The sequence below is a fragment of the Micrasema longulum genome, unplaced genomic scaffold (assembly GCF_059751315.1).
Source record: "Micrasema longulum isolate JH-2025_06_02 unplaced genomic scaffold, ASM5975131v1 h1tg000755l, whole genome shotgun sequence".
Lineage (NCBI taxonomy): Eukaryota > Metazoa > Arthropoda > Insecta > Trichoptera > Brachycentridae > Micrasema > Micrasema longulum.
The window spans coordinates 54,039-73,517 of record NW_028277949.1 but is presented as its reverse complement, the minus strand read 5'-3'; the positions used below and the strand labels follow the sequence as shown (position 1 = coordinate 73,517).

At 31.0% G+C, this 19,479-nt stretch overlaps 1 protein-coding gene across 5 annotated transcripts in view; it reads left to right on the top strand.

The window, feature by feature from the left end:
• LOC148279127 (poly(A)-specific ribonuclease PARN-like) overlaps nt 1-15,947 on the top strand; it is a 116,041-nt gene extending 100,094 nt beyond the window's left edge. For 4 of the 5 annotated variants that reach the window (XM_088230392.1, XM_088230394.1, XM_088230393.1 and 1 more), the window contains 2 exons: nt 14,451-14,494; nt 15,374-15,947. In XM_088230392.1, coding sequence (XP_088086518.1) covers nt 14,451-14,494; nt 15,374-15,564 — 235 coding nt within the window. In that variant the 3' untranslated portion in view covers nt 15,565-15,947. The remainder of the gene's footprint in view (nt 1-14,450; nt 14,495-15,373) is intronic. The other variant, XM_088230395.1, reaches the window with a different exon arrangement.
• The last annotated feature ends 3,532 nt before the right edge of the window (nt 15,948-19,479 follow it).

Genomic DNA, 19,479 nt, shown 5'->3' with positions numbered 1-19,479 from the left:
CATAAAGTGCGCGCAGTGTCCAGCCCGTTCTCAGTAAACGACGAAACTAACCGATTACCTCAGCTTATTTCTCCATACAAAAAGGACACTATATTTTACGTCTTGAACCTACCTAGTCGCGTTTTTTTAGTACTACAACAAGCTTGCAGATTACAAATATTATTTGAAGATTTGGAAATTGGTGTTTTTAACATAATTTCCGAACGACTATTAATTTTTGATATGATACCGTTGACATATGATGTATTACATAGGACATGTGGCGTTTGCAGTGGCCGTTTATGACATTATTTATTTTAAAAGGAATCGGCCAGTACTAAGTATTGACATTTAAATCATAACGGAAATATCTGCTGAATGTCATTGTGGTATTTTTTAATAAGCTTTTGTATAAGTATTGTATCAAAATAGTATTGAATAAAGCAACGTATACCGCGTGGTTAATATGAATTCTTGTTTGAGTTGATTTTCACAGAACCACAGGAAAAATAGTAATCAATAATCATATTATTTACATATTTTGTACTTATATGCAGGTACAAATTAATGATCATTTTTTGTAGATTACCTATAAAATAAATCACGGCTCGCCACTGCCCCATACACTCTCTTCAGTATAGAGAATCTCTCCACTCGCACTCTAGTGGCCCGCCTTGTTCCGAGGACTGACTAAATTATTGCCAGTTAAATCAATGTTTAACTCGCGGACAAGCGGTATTGCCCTGGCACCAGTTTTGGACCGACACAATATATTTTCATCCCGTCAATACTTATTTGTACAATTTCTCCTTGTTTTATCCGTACCCAAGGGCTGTTTAATATATCAATGCGTAAATGCATTTTAGAAGCTTGCATTGCAATATTTATGTATGTGTTCACGGTGCAACGCCATTCACATAATCGATTAAAATTTAATATTAATTTAGACGCAATAAAACGGTCTTGGGCCCGTATTACAATGGAAGGTGGAACCGGGTTGTATTGTGGATTCATAAACAAATACAAACTAATACCACTTTCGAACAAAGGGATTTTGAGTATTATTCAATTAAAATCTATAACCTACTTCCACTATCTATTAAACCAATTAGTAATGAGAAAATGTTTAAAAAGGCTATAAAAAAATGGACAGTGGAGCTAGGTAGAAGTAAAATGGATTGTCTTCGCCTATACCAATGCTGATTCAACTGCTCCACAACTGTATAGTTTATGTTAGGTTTTTGTTATTTTCATTGTGTGTTTTGTAAAATAAGTAATATAGATGTTCCTTAATACCTTGTTTTTAAAACTGTCTGAATATTTGTTAATTATGTTTGTTTTTTAAGTTAGTCTTCTTTGTTTATTCTCAAATGTAATTTAAAAAAACTAAATTGTTAAGTGTCCTCGGCACGAGAAACCCCAGTGAGGTCACATTTTTTTTATTATCAATTATAGTTTGTAAGTGAAAAATATGAATAAATAAATAAAAAATAAAAAAATAAATAGACCGAAGGTCCGTTGGTTCAAATCCTACTCTACTACAAACTCGATTTCTATTTTTTCAGCACAAGCTATTTACGACTATTAGGAAATGGTCAGAAAATTTAAATATTTGAGTAAATAATAAAACCTCAAGTATTTTTTTTATGTAAAACATTTATCTTTAAAGTAAAATTCTTCTTTTCAGTAAAAATCTACAAAGTAAAATTAAATTTTCGGTATGAAAAATAGAATATGTTTACAATTTTATTTTCTAAACATGTTACCGGTTACCGACGAAAATACTTAAATTTTTCATATAAATACGCAAATTTTCCCTTATACCGTCTCGTTATGTGTCGATGAAGATATAGTATTTATAATCGCGGCCTTGGTACATTTTTTCTAAAATTCCATTGCCATTTCGCATGGAAATTTCAAGTATAAAAAAACATTAAAATTGATGTCATTCAGAATTACTAGTACCTACGAAGTATTTAAGAAAAAAATGTTCTCATGATTTTAACATCATAAATTAAAAAGGAATGTCATTAAATGAGTTTAATTATGGGCTTTCAAAAGAAACAAGCATTTCAAGCAACACAAATATTATGGTATTTTTCCTTAAATCCTAGGTTAAATAAACCTTTAATAAAAGTTTTTTTTAAAATTAAATAGTTAGTATTATAGTTTAAACTCATTTTTTGGTATTATGGTTATTTCTTTTTTTAAGAAGACTATTTTGGTTGTAGATATATAATTTCTACAGTATGTTTTTAGCAAAATGTTAGTGCCATTGGACGGCCGATATGAATATGAAAATTTCGCTTTAACACTTTTTAGAAATTGTATATTTATATCAAAAATATTATTTTTAAAGAAAAGAAGAAAACAAAAACTTAATTCCGTAGAAAAAGGTTTAAACTAAAATATTTTAACCATTTTTTAAATGATTATTGAAGGCATAATTTAACTTAGAATTTAAGGAAAAAAACACAAATTTTGTGTCGTTTAAAATGCTAGTATTTCTTTCTAGGGTTTTTTTTTTACATGTTCAATATGATATCAGTAGTCAGATGGCAGAAGGGACCATTACAGGGATATTTTGGTACGCAAAGAAAAAAAATAATAAAAACAGCATTATTTAGAATGGTAATTTGATATTTAAAAATAACACTAAAATATTTTAGTTTGTGGATTGAAGTCTTGAAATTTAGTCTTATTTCAGCTCTTCTGAACATTTTTGAAAATTACAGATGGTCCCGTCTGCCATCTGACTACCGATGTATTATATTTAATCATTTGTCAAACTTTACTTAAATACTTTGTCTATATAATACGCGTATCAATGTACCTAAGCTTGGTCTCAATTTCAACAGGGCGTAATATCTGCCGGTCGGTAAGTAATTGCAACATATTCCAAGAAAATATAGGTACATGTCAATTCGATATTCTTTTATTTATTAGATTAATTATATTACAACAGTTATATAAAGAAACATATATACAAGAAATTGAACGAAAAGAACTAAGTAGTAAAGACAAACAAGGCCAATAAGATAATGGTATACAATGTATTCATAAACACGATAAACAGATAAGACTTCGAGCTAAACTATGCCAATCCATCTTCATCCCATACTGTTTTAGTGGCGAAGAGATCTACGAAAATCCGGAAGATCTATCGCAAAGAATTCCAAGTCGTGTGATGAATCCACACATTCTAGGGCACTCAATAATATTATTGGGGCATAAAAGCAAAGGTTGCTCTTAGATGATTTGATCAATAGCAGATTATGACCTCTGGTGACATGGTTGGAAACATGGAAAAAAATTGTTTGCTACAGAGATGGGACATTACTTACAGCATTTTACATAATAAAACGCAAAATCTTAAACAATATCCTTTTCGATAAACTATCAAGTTTTAAATAGTTTGTCATCGGGTGCTCAGACATTAATGTTATTAAATTCAAATATAAAAAGATCTTAGTCACATCAATTTTTTTAGTTTATTTTTTATCAGAAAAATCTTACAAAATTGTTTTATTTAATAATCATTAACTTTGCTTTTGAAAAAAGGGTATTTTAAAATTGTAAAATCGGATGATTTCCTTACTTTTTAACAGACTACAGCCTTAATACGTTTCGCAGTATTGGAATATATTTTATCTTTACCCTTGAATAAATCTGTAGCCTGTAGTTAGGACCATCACCCTACACAGTCTGTGGATTCTGCAAAACGTAGTCTTGTTAACAAATTTCAACAAATCCTCCAACATTGAAGCGTTTACTTTTCTGAAACACCGTACCGGCGCACAGTGTTTCGTTTTATACAAGCTAGACCCTAAAAAAAACAGAAAGGTCTCTAAATTCACTCGTGCGATGTATTTCATCCTTCCACGATGAAAAATTGTGTTAAATATTATTATTTTTGAATATTTTTATTTGATTATTGTTCATTGAAATTAATATTTTATTCTCAAGAGTTCTAAATCTACATAAAAGCTTGTGTTTAAATAGTAACGTATTAGATTTTTACTTCAAATTTATTCGTAACATTATTACAAACCCACACAAACTTATTTTGCTCCGATAAACTCTTTGCCTGGAAATCGTGTACTTAGTGTCTAGAAAATAAAACATGACACAATGAGCTGCGACAAAAAATCCTAAATTAAGTAAAGCTTAAGATGTGTTATAAACTTACCAAATATATATTAAAACATACTTTCACGTTTTTTTAAAAAAATCTTGAAAAGTTTAAAATGTCTTATTTTGATGTCCATAAAATTACCAAATTTATATGTTTTTTAAGCAGTAGCATAATTTAATTTTATTGCGTTTAAAAGTATAGCGCAAACCTTCCAAAGAAACATCAGTTTTTTTCGGAACCAAAAAAAATACCCGCGACTTAAAATACAACCTCGATCTTAGCGCGACAATAGGGAAATATCACTTAAAAAAAAAAAAAGTAATAAAGGTCTATGAAATACTGTCCATTTAAATCGGGTAAAAGAATTGAATCGGGCTGTGGTCCTGTGGCTAGTGTCTCAGACTCACGGACCAAAGGTCCGTGGTTCGAATCCCACTCTACCCCAACTCGATTCCATTTTCTAATAGTGAGTTATTAACAACTCGTTGAAAATGCCCCTCAAAACTAAATATTTGGGTAAATCGTAAGAACGCAAATATTTCTTTTTTAAAAAAAATATTTTTTTTGCTTATTATTAGTAGCATAAAAAATAATTTAAAATTTGTAATTTTGAATTGCCGCATAAACGGTCATTTCATTGGCCACGCCCCTAATGCGTCACGATTCATGTTTATTTGTTCCTTGCCATTGAAATTTGCGTAGAACAATATCACGAATCTTGAGGTCATAACAACCAAAGCCAAACACGTCCCGTTTTCTACGAACGTATTTTTATTGAATTTCTTTTTTTTTTATTTATGTATGAAAACATTTCTCCACAATATCCATATTGATTTTGAAAATACAATTAATTATTCTAAATCCATTTCATATATTTTTATCGGTATTCGTAGTATGTGATATTTCCCTATTAGATAATAATATCAAATTATAAACATAAAAACATTTATTCCTTTGGGATGCACCAATTAGTCAACACTTGTATTAGTCATAATAATTAAGTATGACTGTCACGCTGATTATCTGTAAATGCTTCCATGACGTCATCGATCAAGAATTAAAAGTGATTTTTTAGCGTCTATATTGTATAAAACAGAGCACTGTGCGGCACTGCGCGGCGCACTGGAACCTGGAACCCCGAGGTGATAAGATTGCCCCAATGCAATGCAGTAATCACTCGGCGGGGAAATTTATATGTATTATTATCTTTTTACACTTGAAAATTCTCGGAGTTCCTTGTTTTTGCGTCTTTTCCAATCTTCTTTAAGAGGAGCGTCTTTGCTCTTTGCAGAAAATATCATAGAAACATGATTAATAAAGCGTCATTACCATCACCAAATACCATCACCAAGTCTTATGCTTCGGGTGCCAGGTCCAGGAATATTTTTATTTTATTTTTGTTTTATTTATTTTGAATACAAACAGATGTACAGCTTAAATGAATATAAATAAAAAAATATTTAAAAAAATATACATAGTAGGCACTGCCATCCAATAATATGTATTCACGAAATTATACTACTCGTACAATAAAGCGACGAAGGTTTAAACTATATAAATAATAAATATGCTACATATTTAAATAAAATAAACATGGAAAAAAAACAAGGAGATAGTGTGAAGGAAAATAAGGATATGGATAAGGAGCGGTGAAGGATGATTGAAGAAAAGTAGGAGTGGAAAATTGATTAAGAGCAAGAAAAGACACAAAACGTCTATTCTCTGTTATTCTGAATCAAACCTATTAGTTCTCTTCTCTACCTATTATATGGAGTGTTAAATATACCTTAGGATCAGGAGGGATGTACTTATGTGGACCAATCGGGAACTTCTCAACATTTGCTCATGTGGAGAGGAAACCACTTAAAACTTCAGGAGAAGCCGGCCTGTTGGCAGTAGTCAACATTCTTGTTAAATGCTTCACATAAGATTAGTTTTTATATATTTTTACTTTCTTTTTCTTATTACTTCATTTTCAATTAAAAATATTTCAGTTTAAACCATCTTATAAATAATTATTTTAATTATTAAAAAAAAATATTTGCATTCTTATGATTTATTCAAACATTTAATTTTGAGGGACATTTTAAGGTGTTGTAAATAACTCACTATCATAAAATGGGAATCATGTTCGGGTAGAGTGGGATCGAACCACGGATTTTTGATCTGCGAGTCCGAGACACTAGCCACGGGACCACAACTCGATTAATGTGTACTTTTCCAGAAATCGAATCCAGTATCTAGCATGGTAGGCAATCGCGCCAAACACTACGATGTTTGCTTTTATTTTGATACCTATAATGTACTTGATCAACAGCTTACATCACTGCGGAAAATGTATATTGACTGTTTTAACAATTTTAGTTTCTGTATATCCTTTTTTTCCCAAATAAATAAATATTTCGGCCATTGTTAAGAAATCTGTTCAATCTCGACTCACCCCTTTGGTTTCTTCAAGCCAATACCACTGTTCCCACAAATAATCGTAATTTATTTTTTTTGCGTGCGTTTGCTTTCCTTAGATGGGGAAATAATATTCCCAATCGCAGAAGAATTTCTACAAATAAGGTGTCGTCACTAATAATGTAATTGGACAAGAGTTTCTTTGCTTTTGCCAACATAAAAAAAAAATTTCACCCTGTAAGTGACCTCAGATTGATTCAGTTATTTGTTAGTATTTTACAGTTATGAACATAAAATTTATGATTAAAATAAATCAAGTTTTTTTTACCACTAATTTTTTTTTATTACCGACCGGTTTTGAAGCTTTACAAGCTTCTTTATCAATGTATAATTTAGTAATTAATGTTATCATATTTTATAATGAATATTTTTCAGAATTTGCAAATCATCTTTTAAATTTGAATTAAATCGTGCTTTGTTTATTTAACTTTGTTTATTAGAATCGGGAAGTGGTCGCGTGGCTAGGGTCTCAGACTCACGGCCCGAAGGACCGTGGTTCGAATCCCACTTGACCCGAACTTGATTCCCATTTTCTTATAGTTATTTACAGCTCGTTGAAAATGGCCCTCAAAACGAAATATTAGGGTAAATCATAACAACGCAAATATTTATTTTTCTTTAAAAAAAAAAACTCATCGAAAAATGTCTGCCTTAAAACAGGTTGTAACCAGTTAGTCAGACTACTCATAATTCAGAAATATCTATTACCATAAAATACGTAGTAGATAAATAATTTATTTTTTATTTTTAATAAACTGTTATTATTTTTATCTGATAAAAGACAACGAGTAAAAGGTTCTGCGTGTTGAAAATAAAACATTAAAATTAGTCAACCTAGAAATGTGTCAAAAAGTAAATAAATAATTTTATCTCTAGTTCAATTATGTCCAGTTTTAGAAATAAAAATACTAATGATCGAACTTTAACCCCCCTTATCCCTCACCCCACACCTTCACAAAACAAGATACTACATGACACAATGATTTGACTTTTTACCTCCATATATTTAGATTGAATATTTAGTAGATAATGTTGAAATGATGAAATAAGGGTATTTTTAGAGATGGGGGTCAGTGCTGTACAATCTCTTGATGTCACTGCGACCTATAGGTACATATCGATTGTGACGGATTTATCAAATGATTTGCGAATCCTTTAAAATTATTACAATAAAATAAGATGATATTTATTACTAAATTTGACCTTGATAAGGACGCTTGTGTAGCTTCGAAATCAGCCAGTAATAAAATATAAAATAAGTGGTTAAAAACAAAATTATTTTATTCGAATTTCAATTTCAATTATAATGATAACGACCACTTAAGTATAATTAAATAGAGACGATGTTTCATATAGCAATATGTTGAAATTATGTTCCGAAAAATAAGCGTTGTCGCGTGAGAACATTGCCGTTCAAAACGCATAGTAGAGTAAAAAAACTAATTGTCTATGACAGTTTGATCTGAATTCAACGCTGCATGTCGCGCTTTTTTACGCTGCTTCACGTTTACTAACTTCAAGATAGGTTCTGGAACTTAGGTTGAATGGAACACAAGACGAATGCTTAGTGCTGCATCTAGTGTAGACATACATATATATCAATGATAACTACAAAGTTAGTGCTTTAATCGTACGTTTTTAATTATTTGTTATTAAATATTTACGACAAAGTTGGACTGATTTGAATGTATTCTAATTATTTTTGATTAAGAAATGACGGTCCATTCTCTCTGCCTACCCCTACGGAAATAGGGCGTGATGGTAGTAGTAGTAGAAATTGTTTTAAGGCGTATTCTCATGTAAAATAAATCAGAAGAAAATAAATATAGAATGGAAATAGAATATTATTTACTAATTTATAATTTATTAACATTATTTTGAGTTTGTTCAAATTTTCGTAGACAAGGACTGGATTTTTCTCCCTGGAGAGCTGTCAATATTAACATATTACAACAAAGATGAAGAACAATTCAGAGAATAAAATATAGATGTCCAGGCATGTTGACAAATCCATCTGGTCCATGAAGAAGTATAGAAATTGAAAACAATTTTTCAGGCGTTGCCTAGTATGTAGGTGAAGTAATTAGATCAGATAAATCTCACCCGCATAAATAAAGGTTTCAGCTCTTTAACAGATGACAGATGTTTAACAGATGTTTCAACAGATGAAATAATTGAAGGAATATTGATGTTCAAATATGGGCAGAATGGTGAATTTTACACAGTGTGTAAAGTGGCCACTTAAACCAGCCAATGACAGGTCATGAGCCCTGTAGATGCCTGGACTTCTATATTCCCTTCTCTAAATTTTTTTCATCTCTGTTGTAATATGTTAAGACTAATTTATTGTAAAAAAATGGAGAATACATTAATGACTAATTTTTTTGGTGTTAACATAATAAGTTGAGAACAAGAGGACACTAAAAAAATTGCAACAAATTAGGCAAAAATGCATAGAATTAAGAATAGTCCAAAAATGTATTCTCCTTCTTTATTTTACAAATAAATTAGAAAATAATCAATAGTATATTCACCGTACACTGCGCAAATACAGTGAGCTGCTTTGACAGTTTTATTCCTTCGACTGAACGCGACCAAAAGGAAGTGTCGAAAATGCTCACTTTCGTCTACTTGACATTCCATTTTGAAGGCTCGTAATCAAATAACACCTTGTAAAGTAAAAAATATCCTTTCGAATGACCATTTTGTTTTACTTTAGGTGCTCATTTTCAAATTTAAAAAAAGAACGGACACAGCTTATGTTTTACCCAATATTAAAATATCATTTATTTATCGTTCGATTGTGCGAGCTGCTTTTCGCATTTCAAGTACCTACCCATTTGTATTAGTACCTGGCGATCAATACTGAAATCCGATCCATAGTCTATTAAACTAGTGCTGTACCTTCTTGTTCTCCTTTACCTGCAGTGTAATTAATTGTTTCAGTTACTAATCGAATACTTCTAGTGCAGATGTTCTTAAATGATGTAGTTGACAGGAGCACCAGGTCCGTACTTGGAAATTATATCACCGCTTCATATAAATGGGTAATAGTTTGGAGAGAAACAATTATTTTAGTTGTTGTGCAAGCGGGGTTGCGGGGCTCTAGGCAGCTGTCAAAAAGATTACTCTGTCTTTAGTAAAATTCATAAACATTAAAAAAAAAAAAGTTAAAGTTCAATAGCTAAAGTGCGTTCGAATGTTTATTACATTTGAAATTCAGTGCATCGGTAAATTGGGTATAAAAAAGGTTTTTATTTCGCGCAGTACAAATTTAAGCATTTAGTTGTATGGCGACGTTTCTTGAAAATGTACAAAAAATAATAAAAATGATTTTGATAAGAATGAACTACTTTAAACGACATCACTAGTTCTCCGAAATCAACCAATGGCAGAGTGTTGTGATACGCTTCCGGTTACCGGGAAGCCAACCCACCAATCAGGACAACTCACCGTAGAGATCTTGAGACGACACAGGCGAAGTAATTTCAAAATCGCAAAACTTTAAAAAATCATAGCGCTGATAATACGATACTTAAATATTTTTTTAAATCAGCAGAGAGCAGGAGAGAAGTCGTTGAACAAATCCAAATCGTAGATCTTCTCGTATCAAAATAAAAATACTGATTGCTCTTCTTTTGTCTTCTTTTTGAGCTTCTCTGTGTCGTTCGTACTATTTGCCGACGCTTCTGATCACATTGATGATGGAGCAGCAAATTAAAACGGTATATGTTTTATTTATTTTAAAGAAACAAACAGTTGACAATGATATAATAACATTTAAAAAAATACGGCTTAAAGACAGACCAGCGAAGTTTCTAAATAAGAATCATACATATTATTAAATTGTTTTACAACAAAAGGGTGTGTTTATGTGTATTTGTATGAGAGTAAGTGTAGATGTGTGTTTATGTGTATTGGTGTGGGAGTAAGTGTTCAGGTGTGTGTAAGTGTGAGCATCATTAAACAGTAAGTGGAATCGTATCGCAGTCAGAAATAATTTATTTTTAAATTAATTAAGGGGCATGTAATATATATTAATAGATGAAAAAAAAGTATTATAGTTACAGCAAGAACGAGAGAGGAAAGAGTGTTGTGCATATTTAGTGCTACAGACTGGCAGATGGAATAAATACTTATTTCTTGTCACGTGAAAGGGGACATTAAGATTAATTTTGGAAAATAGGTTAGAAGAGTCTACTTTATTATTCAATAATTTATGTAAATAGCATAATTCAGACACAGTGCGTCTACTTTCAAGGGTAAAAAATCCATTTTGTTTTGCAGATTGGCTGTAAGCGCTTTATTGTTTTTATAATCTAGGTATTTTAAAAATTTCAATAATTTTAATTCAACATTTTCAATCCTTTCTATGTTTGTCATGTATTGTGGGCTCCACACAACGGATGCTAACTCCAAATTACTGCGTACAAAAGTGTTTGGATACAAAGACTTCCATATTATTCTTCTCAAACAGGTTTTCTACCTTTTGTACTGTCAAATTTGAGCATTTTCCTAGAAGTCTTGTACTTTTTTATTGTTGATTTTTTCTCAATCCATCCCTCGTCGGTTGATAAAGCCGGAGCAGTGACGTGTAGGAAATGGATAGTCGAGCGCAGTGCCCATGTTCCGAACACGAGGCTCGTGGACCGCCCGTGAGAGCAATTGCCCACAAATCTTCCTACCGCTCTTGGCCGCCTGCGTCTGCCCGTATCGGATAGCCTGCCGTCGTGTCACTTGCGCATTTCTCTAATGGAAAACTGCTATCTAACTCATCTCTGGACCGCTAATTCAATTACTTTGCATATGGAACTGGAGACGAGAAGAATACTAAACCAAATCATAAACCCTCCGACCATACTCTTCTTGCCTGTTTTATTCGCAGAAAAGGTGAACGAGACATTGGCATTATTGGTCAAATTTCAAAGCAGAAAATAATGTGACGTGTGAAGCGCAGATTCGCTAAATTCTCGTAATACGGCACTGAGGTATAATTAAATAGCGATGATGCGTCATAGGACGAAAGTTTGAAATGATGTTGTGAAAACTGAGCGTTGTCGCGTCAACATTGCGGTGCAAAACGCGTAGTAAAGTAAAAAAGACGTAACTGTCTATGCCAGTTTACTGTGAATTCAAAGCTGTCACGCCTTTTTACGCAGCTTAACATTTACTGACTACAATTTAAGTGCCGGAACTTAAGTTGAATGGACCTAAGACGGATGCAATAACAACTCGGTAAATGCACTCGATCTTTTTCCGACAGCAAAAAATTATGTACGTAGTTTTTATGAAATATTTTTTTTTATTTATATACACGGCACTCGATGCCTGTTAACATACAAATAACATATCGTGTGTAGAAATAAACATTTCAAGTAATAAACAGTAAGTAAACGGAAAAAAGGTATTAAAAAAGTTAATACATAAACAGCGGTTTCATACAATGAACACGCTAACATATTGTGCAAAAAAAATAAAATTAATACGATTTTTACCGTTTTTTTTCGATTCACTTGTTCTCAAGTATCTCAAATACTGTCATCATCATACACGTGTCCTCTCTATGGTGCATAGGTCACTCCATCGGTACACTAAAAGCAGCGTATTTCGATCATCTGTTACATGCAGATACAGTGACCAGCCTAACGCTTCCGGTGCCAGTCTAGGAAGATGAAATATTTTAATGTAGAACCACCTTTTCAATCAATATTTCATGTCGACCTTCCCAGGAATCGAACTCGGGGGCTCAAGCATGGTAGGCAAACGCTCAAACACTACATTAGGAGGCAGATGTCCACTCGATTTCCGCATTTAGGATTTTCACCTGAGAGTAGCCATCGAGTTGAAAACTCACGTCCTAGGGTTCTAGTTCTATTATATGTATATTAACTCTTAAATAGATAAAAAATACGACTTTTATAATTTTAGTTTTATGCCAAATGGGGTCGTTTGGGGGTTCTTCCTAATGTTTATGCAATTTTTCATTCGGATTCTGCGCGCGCATTTAAATTGTATAATATTATTTACAAGAAGATGTATACAAAAATTGTTCTTAGAAGATTGAATAAATAGACTATTTATAGTGTAGTGTACTTTGTTATGTGAATATCATTCGGAAAGACAGTGGATTTTCATCGGATTTTATTCAATTTCTGACTCCAGAATTCACTATTTTTTTTATACAGAATTTGCACATGCATACTGTGGCGTAACTTACATAGGGTCCAGTTGCACCCAAAAAATATTTTAAAGTTGTTTAAAGTTAAATAATATGAAAATATCACTTTTTTTACATTTTTAAGTAAAGTTTTAAAGTCTATGAAATACTGTCCAGTAAAAAAGAGTTCGCTTATTATTAGTACCTTAAAAAATACTTTTAAATTTGTAATTTTTAATTCCCGCAAAAACAGCGATTCCATTGGCCACGCCCCTAATACGTCACGATTCATGTTTATTTGTTCGTGGCCGTTGAAATTAGTTTGTAACAATATCACGAATCTTAACGTCACAACAACCAAGGCCAAACACGTCGCGTTTTTCTACGAACGTAGAATTTCTTTTTTACATTTATGTTTGAAAACATTTCTCCACAATATTCATATTGATTTTGAAAAAAATAAATTATTCTAAATCCATTTCATATATTTTTATCGGTTTTCCTAGTATGTGATATTTCCTTATTTTTTGTTTTCGCCTTAATCGTAAAAATATGTTGTTTTTATATATTTCTAATTTTATCCCTTTCGGTGAAAATTCCACAATTACACATTTTTTTTTGTGCAACTACCCCTTAGTAAAAAAATGTCTTTTTGTTAACATAAAAAAATATATTCTAATCTTTAATTAATTGGTGTAAACTTAATGACGTAGTAATAATAAGTTTGTAATGTCTAATTTTATTAAAATTATTTTTTATACTTTCCGAGATATTTTTATAATTTGTTGTTTTAGTTTTTTTTATTTTTTATAAATTTATTTAGTTTTGATATTATACATAAACTATTATTGTGGTTTGTAATTTCATTGTAATAGACTTATTATATTTATGTAAGTTAAATCTACTCCTATTTAATTACTTACTTGTTACCTTTATGTACCCATGTGTATTTATTTATTTATTATTATATATACGGCCTAAGTCAATTACAACAGTTATATGAAGAATTATATGCACAAGAAACTGAATAAAAAGAACATTAAACTATATAGCAAAGACAAACAAGGACATTAAAATAATGGTGTACAATATAATCATAAACACATATAAGACTTCGACCCAAACCATGCCAATCCATCTTCATCCCACATTGTTTTAGTGGCGAAGATATCTACGAAAAGTCGGAGGATCTATCTCAAAGAATTCTAAGTCGTGTGACGAATTGACTAATCCACACATTCTGGGCATTGGGGCATAAAAACAAAAGTCACTCTTAGAATATTTGATAAATAGCAGCTTTTGACTTCTGGTGACACGGTTGGGAACATGAAAATAAATTGATTGCATCAGAGATGGTACATCGCTTATAGCATTAAGTATTTTGAAAATGCATATAAGGTCCATATCAGTTCAGTCAAAATAGGAATAATTACCCCTTTGCAATTCGAGCAACCATGCCTCTTTTCTTAGAAAACGGTGTTGGGCAGACACATTCCATTAATTTACATCATTCTTAACTTTCTAACATGCATTTAATATTTCTCACTCATTTATTTACTAAGCATATTAACATCTGTTTGGTTTATAATAACTGAAGGTATTTCTTCATACATTTTTAGTCCTTATATTATATTTATTATGTAACATATTTACGAAAATAATTTTGATTGTATTAATGTATTTATACTTATTTATATTATTTTCTTTACTTATTAGGAATAAAGATCCAAAGGAAGACTTAGGAGAACCAATTTCTAGAGGTAAGGAAAGTATTTTTTGCTTCTTGCTTTTCAAATATTTATTTTTTATTAAAATTTTTGTTTTATAAAAATACATTTTATTATGTAGGTACTTTTCACTTATCTTTTGTTATATATATTTTGTTCACATTTTAAAGATTGGAATTTTCTGACTATTACAGTTTAAAGTCTGTTTTTAGTTCCTAAATTACAAACTTATTTTACTCGAGGAAAAAAAAACAGTTTTTTTTTATCATGTTGCTTAGTATTTTAAACTTTGAAATATTTGTTATGTTTTGAGTTTTTACATGATGTTACTCAGAATTGTTACGCTACATTTTTATAATGGTTTTACTTTTTAAAATCTGCGCTGGGATTTTGTGACAAAGGTGTGACGTCATCATTCATCCCGCCGACATTGTTTCGTGTATCAATGTCGCCATCCTGTTCGTTTCTGATTGGCGAATATGATAAACAGTGACGCTCTAAATGAACAAGTTGCAACGAAAAAAAACTTCTATTTAATATAAGTATGCATTAAGCAATTCTTATTAAACTAATCTACGTTTATTGAGTAGGTGAGATTCATAAAAGTTGGGAAAAAATTTAAGTTAGATAATTCTCACTTTATAGGCTGCATAAAAACAGTGAAACTAACCACATCGCTATTTTGACGAAAACGGAACAATAATTCTTTTTTTTTCCGTGCAACGAACCCTTAACGCGGGTTTGAAATGTGTTTAGTTTTAAATACCTTTTATTAGTTTTGTTTTTGTTATAAGTTCAAAAAGTTTCGCCCTAGCAATTGTGTGTTTATTGTTATCACGTCCTAGAAAAAAAATATTAACCTAGAAAAAAAAATCCCCATTGTGTTTTTAACAAAATTTCTCTTGTCCTTAGCTCTGTGTCCTCCATCACCAGGAAGTGAGGTAAAGAGGAGACGCTCCACATCCGGAGGGTCCTCTGATGGTGCTGCAGCGACACCCAAGAGACGGAGGACTCCATCGGGACTCTTCACCGTCACGGAGACCGAAGATGTCATCTCCAAAAAAGACGAGAAAGGATTTAACGAAAATGATAATTGGGATTGAATCTTTAAATAACAAAATAAACTAATGTTTCCACGTAGGCGTAAGTATAGAGGATATAACGTCACACCACTGCGTTTCTAGATAGACCTCGCTTTCTTTACATTTCTTATGTTCGCACGTCGATTATTCCGATTTTTGACACGTCCATCTGTAGGTATTTGTTGGATTTGGTCATGCCCATTTTTTTTTTCCTAGCTTTCATAGTTTTTAGCATTTAATTATATATTACGCCGTTCTTTAGTCGATCTACATGTCCAAGCGAATTCAGCACGCCCTTATTCTGTGGCTTGGGTCTAAAAGAGCCAATGTCAGATTACATTTTTTCTTGCCGACACTTGGTAGATGGTTGATGTCAATTGAAAAATATACATAAAAAAAAAAAATTATACGCACACACACATATGTGGTAGTGTTTTTTTTTATTGATAATCGTTTCGAACACCTTAAACTGTTTATTATAATTTCACAAAATTTCCGTAAAATGACTCCTGAAATATTGTGATTTATGACATTTTCCCCTTTAAGACCCAGGCCACAGAATTGTGTCAATAATTTTTAACTGACTATATTTTCGATGGGCGGACATAATTGTAAAAGTCAGATGCATCTCACCTAAATCAATAAAGATTTCAAATCTTTAACTTAACAAAAGTCAACCGATGTTAGAATAAGGGACTGTGGATGTTAAAACATTGGCAGCATTGTGAATGTAACACAGTGTGTAAAGTGATATCTTTAATCACCCAATAATGGGTCATAAACCCTGTTGATACCTTGACTTGTTGCAATATATTTAAAACTTTATAACTCCGCTGGGGTGGAATCCAGCCTTGTTAACAAACATTTTGACACACTCGAAATATAGTGTTTTAAAGAGCTTACCCTGTACAATATTAAATATTCATCTATTATTGTTTTTATATCCACGACGACATTTAAAAAATATGCATATTTTGATTGTTCAGTTCATTAGTCAGATATCTCCAAATTGCAAGATCGACAATCGAATATTGTCGATATGTGCATGATTTTTAAAATATCAACCGATGTTTAGTGATCGGGTACATTATAAATAGGACATTATCGTCGGTATACTGAAAATAAAATCTATGTAAATGTTATACTCCACAAAAGCCTTTTCCTGTCTTCGTCATTCATATTTTAAACGTGACACATACTTATAAAACCATCTAAAATCCTTTAAATTGTTTCAATAGATGAGATTTTTTTTCATTTTTTAAATTATTTTTATTATTTTGATTTTTTTGTAATATTTACACAATTCCTGCTCAATTGTAAGCAAAGTCCCGGTGAGTTGTAAGCATGCAACTAAAACTTACATTAAAAAAATATCTGGTAAATGGAATGAGGAACTTCAGGCCAATGGATAATTGGATACAAAAAATGTTTTCTTAAGCGCGTTAAAAATTACATCATTAAATTATACGACTAATACCCGTATGCAGAGACAAAACTTAAGGTGAGGAAAGTACATTCTAATGTCAAATGCAGAGAATAACCCGAAGGTGAATACAATAGAATGTACTTTCCTCACCTTAAGGTTTGTCTCTGCATACGGATATAAGTTTCTCAAAAATGTACGAAAAAAATATTTTAATAAAAACGAACTGCTTTGAACGATGTCACTAGTACAATCAACCAATGATAAGAGAGTTGTGGAAGGTTTTCGATTTAAGGAAATCCAACGGACCAATCGGAAGAACCGACCGAAGAAGCGGAAGAGAACTTGAGACGTCACACACTCAGTCATTTCATAAATACAAAACTTTGAAAAAATCATAGCGCTGATAATACGATACATAAAAATTTTAAAAAAAATAATTTGCTTAGTCCAATAGTATATGACAAATAAATGTCGCACCATCAGTACTTTAGTGTAGTAAGTCCAAAAGTACAGTTTTGAGATATGAGCGTTTGAAGTTACAAACTTCTTTATCAAATTGGTTTTTAATATTTTATTTCACATATTTTTGCACATAACGGGGATTTAAGTTAATCTTTATTTAAAATATATCAAATAAATATTTTTCGTATTTTTTCTAATTGTTTTTGACTTAATACACTTCTGATTTATAAATGTTTACGGATTTCGAGATGCTACAATAATGATTCTACATTAATACGGTAATGCATTAAAATTATTATGCTCGCTACGCGACAATCATGCTTAACACAAAAATAGGTATTTAAGTTTTATAATAAGTAAAAATAAAATTGAAAACATGGGTATTTTTCAGTTTATTAACAAATCAAACAATAAGGAAAGGATAAAAAAGTGAGAACAAAAATAATATATTCATTTGTATACACTTCTTCTTTGTCTTGTCCTTGTCTTCTTCTGCAAGTGACACCAAATAATGCCCCCGCGACTGGTGACTCATTATACTTAATTTCAGTATAATTATGACTTTGTTAAAAATGGTAAAAACTGGATCGATGGTGAGCACGTAGCAAACAACAGCACCTGTCAGATGTTCAATCATAACCTCAAATTGTCACTGAATGCATGCGGTAACTTTAAGAACTACACACGAGTTTAATACTATAGTATATCAACTCGAAATAATACACTAATGCTCCAAAAATGTACATTGTTTCAATGCATTACCGTAGTATATCTAAAGAATACAGTAAAGCAGTCAAATTCATAAAATATTTTTTTAATGTTTTAGTGAATTAATTAAAAAACAACGGTTTTTCACATTTTATTTAATTTATTATATTAAAGCACTCTTAATACAACTGCATATTTAACTCAAAATTGATGATTTTTGACTTACTACACTAAAGTACTCATGGTGCGATGCACACATGTATAAAAAAAACACTGAACTTCCGCATTAATGGCTTTCACCAGTTTTTTTTTTTTTTTTTTAAATACTTTTAGTGGGTTTTTATTCATGCAAACTTTGAAACTAAACCTCACAGGATTTAGACAATTTAGAGGATTTTATCAGTGAAAAGTCCGAAAAATGACATAAAATTGCATTCTATACTTGTTTTCTTAATTTTTGTCATTTTGAGAGTATTTAATTGTTTAAATAAGACTTGAGCAATATTTCCACTAAATTTATGTATTAGTTTTTCGCCAATAATATTTTTTTTGCGGAATTTTAATGTCACCTGGGGAGTTCATCAGATAGAGAGTAAAATTTAACATAACAATGCCTAGGATTCCATTTTATTTTTTCTGACCTGTCTAACTAATTGGACGATCGATTTTCGAGTGGCACTCTACTTCCTCATTTATCATTGTTATATGAGTATGTGTTATATTTGAGTTTCTTTATTGTCTGTGATCCCAAATCACAGTTAGGTTAAAAATAGTATTCATCTAAAATCTAACGGAATGAATATTATTTTGTGATAAGATTATTATTTTACAAACCATCGAATAAATTAATTAAAATTTGAATCAGAATCAATATCTGATAAATTAAGCTTTTTTTATCTTAAAAGATACAATTTTTAAATAATTATATGAGGTATATTTTTAAATAATTATATAATAATATACCTACTCTTGTTTTGTTTTTTAATTATTTTATTGTTAATTTAATACTGTAGATACTACACACCTACAAACTTACATATCACTCTTATTTTTAATGCTCATAAAATTTCTAAAAAAATGTGTACTTATTACAAATAAGGGTTTCTCTTATTATAGTTGATTTATCCCATGTAAGGGATTGATTAACATTTTGTAAAGCAAGAAAATGTGTATAAGATGTTTATGTCATATTATAAGATGTTTATGTCATATTATAAGATTGTTATTTCATAATCTATGCCAGAATTGAAATAATTATTATTTGAAATCAGAGTGACAAAATAAAACTCTTTCTATTAAATAAAATCAGATATCTGATAAGTAGAGCCTTTTTATTTCAA